Source organism: Salvelinus fontinalis, chromosome 9 (assembly GCF_029448725.1).
Source record: "Salvelinus fontinalis isolate EN_2023a chromosome 9, ASM2944872v1, whole genome shotgun sequence".
Classification (NCBI taxonomy): Eukaryota; Metazoa; Chordata; class Actinopteri; order Salmoniformes; family Salmonidae; genus Salvelinus; species Salvelinus fontinalis.
Window position 1 is genome coordinate 1,943,913 of NC_074673.1, and position 5,228 is coordinate 1,949,140.

At 42.9% G+C, this 5,228-nt stretch overlaps 1 protein-coding gene across 1 annotated transcript; it reads right to left on the reverse strand.

Moving 5' to 3' along the window:
• Nucleotides 1-2,236: 2,236 nt before the first annotated feature.
• c9h15orf61 (chromosome 9 C15orf61 homolog) lies at nucleotides 2,237-3,922 on the reverse strand. The gene is made up of 2 exons (XM_055933049.1): nucleotides 3,131-3,922; nucleotides 2,237-2,833 (listed from the first exon to the last, which is right to left on the reverse strand). The coding sequence occupies exons 1-2, from the start codon at nucleotides 3,486-3,488 to the stop codon at nucleotides 2,709-2,711; spliced, it is 483 nt and encodes a 160-aa protein (XP_055789024.1). The 5' UTR covers nucleotides 3,489-3,922; the 3' UTR covers nucleotides 2,237-2,708.
• Nucleotides 3,923-5,228: the final 1,306 nt, after the last annotated feature.

Genomic DNA, 5,228 nt, shown 5'->3' on the forward strand with positions numbered 1-5,228 from the left:
GTGGGGAGAACAAGTATTGGATATACTGCCGATTTTGCAGGTTTTCCTACTTACAAATAATTTTTATCATAGGTACACTTCAACTGTGAGAGACAGAATCTAAAACAAAAATCCAGAAAATCACATTGTATGATTTTTAAGTAATTAATTTGCCTTTTATTCTATTTAGGACAGCCTAGGAACAGTGGGTTAACTGCCTTGTTCAGGGGCAGAAAGACAGATTTTTAGATCATGATCATTAGAAAGCAAATTACAGACTCCACTTTGAATCTGCATATTTCTCCAAAGCTCAGTGGTCCTGAGTCTGCACAGAACTGTTGGGACCTAGAATCAAGGGAGACACTCAAGTTTTTTAAAACTATATCTCTTGACACATTCATGAAAATAGTAATGGACTCTAAACCTTCAAGCTACATACTGGACTCTATTCCAACTAAACTACTGAAAGAGCTGCTTCCTGTGCTTGGCCTTCCTATGTTGAACATAATAAATGGCTCCCTATCCTCAGGATGTGTACCAAACTCGCCCTATATCAAATCTTCCATTCCTCTAAAAAAAAAAAAATGCAAAAAGCTGTTGTGCAGCAAATAATGTAATGTATACGACATTTTAAGTCATATTAAGCATCTTCAATCTAAAATTAAATCTAGAATCGGCTTCCTATTTTGCAACAAAGCCTCCTTCACTCATGCTGCCAAACATACCCTCGTAAAACTGACTATCCTACTGATCCTTGACTTCGGCGATGTCATGAACAAAATAGCCTCCAACACTCTACTCAGCAAATCGGATGCAGTCTATCACAGTGCCATCCGTTTTGTCACCAAAGCCCCATATACGACCCACCCCTGCGACCTGTATGCTCTCGTCGGCTGGCCCTCACTACATATTCACCGCCAAACCCACTGGCTCCAGGTCATCTATAAGTCTATGCTAGGTAAAGCCCCGCCTTATCTCAGCTCACTGGTCACCATAGCAACACCCATCCGTAGCACGCGCTCCAGCAGGTATATCTCACTGGTCACCCCCAAAGCCAACACCTCCTTGGGTCGCCTTTCCTTCCAGTTCTCTGCTGCCAATGATTGGAACGAATTGCAAAAATCACTGAAGTTGGAGACTTATATCTCCCTCACTAACTTCAAGCATCGGCTGTCAGAGCAGCTTACCGATCGGTGGTCCTGTACACAGCCAATCTGTAAATAGCCCATCCAACCAACTACCTCATCCCCATATTTGTTTTTTCTGCTCTTTTGCACACCAGTATTTCTACTTGCACATCCTCATCTGCACATCTAACACTCCATGTCAATTGCTAAATTGGAATTACTTTGCTACAATGGCCTATTTATTGCCTTACCTCCTTACACCATTTGCACACATTGTATATAGACTTTTTCTATTGTGTTATTGACTGTATGTTTGTTTATTCCATGTGTAACTCTGTGTTGTTGTTTGTGTCACACTGCTTTGCTTTATCTTGGCCAGTTGTAAATGAGAACTTGTTCTGGCCTACCTGGTTAAATAAAGGTGGGAAAAAAATAAAATAAATTCAAGTCTGGTTTTAGACCCCATCATAGCACTGAGACTGCACTCATGAAGGTGGTGAATTACCTTTTATTGGCTTCGGACTGTTCTGCTCTGTATCTGTCCTCAAAACTAAGACAGAGAAGTTAACTTGTGTGTCGACCCACATTAACTTATCTGATAACGGAGCAGGGAGGAGTGATGAATGTGTGCGTGCGTTAAAGTACCAAATGCTGCCCGCGGCCAGTGACGGACTTCTACGTCACACTAACACAGCATTCACCTCCAGGCTGTGTAAGGGCTATTTGACCAAGAAGGAGAGTGATGGAGTGCTGCATCAGATGACCTGGCCTCCACAATCAACTGACCTCAACCCAATTGAGATGGTTTGGGATGAGTTGGACCGCAGAGTGAAGGAAAAGCAGCCAACAAGTGCTCAGCATATGTGGGAACTACTTCAAGACTGTTGGAAAAGCATTCCAGGTGAAGCTGGTTGAGAGAATGGCAAGAGTGTGCAAAGCAGTCATCATGGCAAAGGGTGGCTACTTTGAAGAATATAAAATATATTTTGATTTGTTTAACACTTTTTTTGGTTACCACATGATTCCATATGTGTTATTTCATAGTTTTGATGTCTTTACTATTATTCTACAATGTAGAAAATAGTAAAAAATAAAGAAAAACCCTTGAATGAGTAGGTGTGTCCAAACTATTGACTGGTACTGTATATTTACACTTTTTTTAATAGGGGATTGGAAATGATACAGACAACAATTACATTGATGGACGCCATAATCTATATACAATATTAAAGCTGATCTCCATCCCCCCAGAAAATTAAAATAGGAATCTGATGAAACATTGCAGAAGTCAAATCGGGAGTTGATGCAGTATAACAAATCATCACTGGAGATTTCAATTATTTGCAGATTTATTCACTAATATTTACAATTCTAAGGGATTGAAATCAATATGGCAGAACAGTTTTGGGGAGCGTTCCCCTTCAGGCGTCTTGCAGCTGTCCACTGCCCCGTGGTGCTGATATATCAGGTCGTATTAGGATCGGCTTGTTGTCACCACAGGCACAGTTCAATCCAAAGAGGACAGTTTAGATGTTTCACTCCAGTTCGTCAATATTAACACTGCAAAAATAAACTAGCTTCCAAGCACATAAATAGATGGTTTTAATACTGTGTGTCTTTCTCTTTGAAGGCAAAATATACAGTGACAGGTCCGGCACTAGTCTGTACAGTCTCTGTAGCTGTTATTACCATCAGACAGCCCATGCCATAGGCGAAACACGGGATACCTGCAAGACAGGGGCAGAAAACATGGAACAATTAAATGTGTTTTGTGTTGCACTCTGCTTGCAGTAGACTGTACAGTTTAAGGCCTATATTGTGACACGCTTACGGTTCATGACATGTACAATTCTGGGACAAAAAAAAACATACATGATGAGAATAAGAAGTTATTGTCGAAATGAGGGGAAACAACTAGTTAATTAACTGTCTACTAAATCAATATGAAACATGTGAAAGCCAGGTAGAGGTTCAGGAGACACTATTAAATACTAGTCTCCCCTTGGCTTTTTTTCCCCACTGACCTAAATTGATGACTTTCAATATGCTGAAAAACGTGTCTTCATAGTCTAAGTTCTGTGCTGGTGCTTTGGAACAGTGGTACTTGATAAAGGGGAAACAGCCCGTCCTCAGTATCTGGTAGTTGGCTCCCTGTACGGCCCAGTTGAAGTTGGACTTCCCGAACTGGTCGTTAGTGACGACGCTGTAGCGGACACAGAAGGAGGTCCAGGGAGGGAGGTTCCGCTGTAGCAGGTGACATGTCAGCACCTCCGAAGCTGCGGGACGCGGCCGTCCTGTCCTCCGCAGTGCGCTCGGAAACAGAGCGACTTTCAGGAATATGTTGTGTATCCGCCGGAGTACTTCTTTCATGCTTTGGATCATAGTTTATTGATTGGCAGGTCGTTTTACCAGTAAGATGACTAGCTTATGACACCAGTATAATGTTAGTGCTGAGGGGATAAAGTGTGGATTTTCTTCAAAGCTCGAATACGTTATAATTTGTGTCTTATTCATGAATGTCATGTTTTATACGCAATGTCACTTGCTAGCTATGGAAGCTAGCTGTAAAGCCCACCAACCAAGCTAGCGCTAGTTATCTAGATGTGCTAGCTTTCAACACAGCACTACGAGCTGAACAGATCTGGGTATTATTTGGCAAACAGTCTCCTCTTAAGCGCAAGACGACATGCTTTATAAAATGTCATCTCAAGTTCGTTGTTGTTCCGTCAAACATTTTTATCGATCAACTTTTAACTCACCCTTATAACTAGAACCGGCAACGTGTTCCGTCCGACTAGCAACACAGCACATTAAACTGTAGTTCCTAGCTGAAGGCTGCGCTTTCCCCCATAGTGATCTAAATTGACTATATATCGCTCTTGACATTAAATGTATATTTTAATCTATAATACCGTTTGTATCTTCTTAATAACTTGAGTTGTTCTAAATAAATACAGCTTGATCTTTCATACTGTAGCCTTGTGGTTAGAGCGTTGGGCCAGTAACCGAAAGGTTGCTGGATTGAATCCCGAGCTGACAAGGTCAAATCTGTCATTCTGCCCCTGAACAAGGCAGGGCCGTCATTGTAAGTAATAATTTGTTCTAACTGACTTGCCTAGTTAAATAAAGGTTCAATTTAAAAAGCCTAAACATAATCACACACTAACACACTTTACAATGTAGCTACAACCTCTGGAAGGTATGGTATACCATCCCTGGTACCTGGGCTTTATTCTGGACTGACATTCCCTGGTCCCTGGGCTTTATTCTGGACTGTCATTCCCTGGTCCCTGGGCTTTATTCTGGACTGTCATTCCCTGGTCCCTGGGCTTTATTATGGACTGTCATTCCCTGGTCCCTGGGCTTTATTCTGGACTGTCATTCCCTGGTCCCTGGGCTTTATTATGGACTGTCATTCTCTGGTCCCTGGGCTTTATTCTGGACTGTCATTCACTGGTCCCTGGGCTTTATTCTGGACTGTCATTCCCTGGTCCCTGGGCTTTATTCTGGACTGTCATTCCCTGGGCTTTATTCTGGACTGTCATTCCCTGGTCCCTGGGCTTTATTCTGGACTGTCATTCCCTTGTCTCTGGGCTTTATTCTGGACTGTCATTCCCTGGTCCCTGGGCTTTATTATGGACTGTCATTTCCTTGTCCCTGGGCTTTTTTCTGGAATGTCATTCCCTGGTCCCTGGGCTTTATTCTGGAATGTCATTCCCTGGTCCCTGGGCTTTTTTCTGGAATGTCATTCCCTGGTCCCTGGGCTTTTTTCTGGAATGTCATTCCCTGGTCCCTGGGCTTTATTCTGGACTGTCATTCCCTGGGCTTTATTCTGGACTGTCATTCCCTGGTCCCTGGGCTTTATTCTGGACTGTCATTCCCTGGTCCCTGGGCTTTATTCTGGACTGTCATTCCCTTGTCTCTGGGCTTTATTCTGGACTGTCATTTCCTTGTCCCTGGGCTTTTTTCTGGAATGTCATTCCCTGGTCCCTGGGCTTTTTTCTGGAATGTCATTCCCTGGTCCCTGGGCTTTTTTCTGGAATGTCATTCCCTGGTCCCTGGGCTTTATTCTGGACTGTCATTCCCTGGTCCCTGGGCTTTATTATGGACTGTCATTCTCTG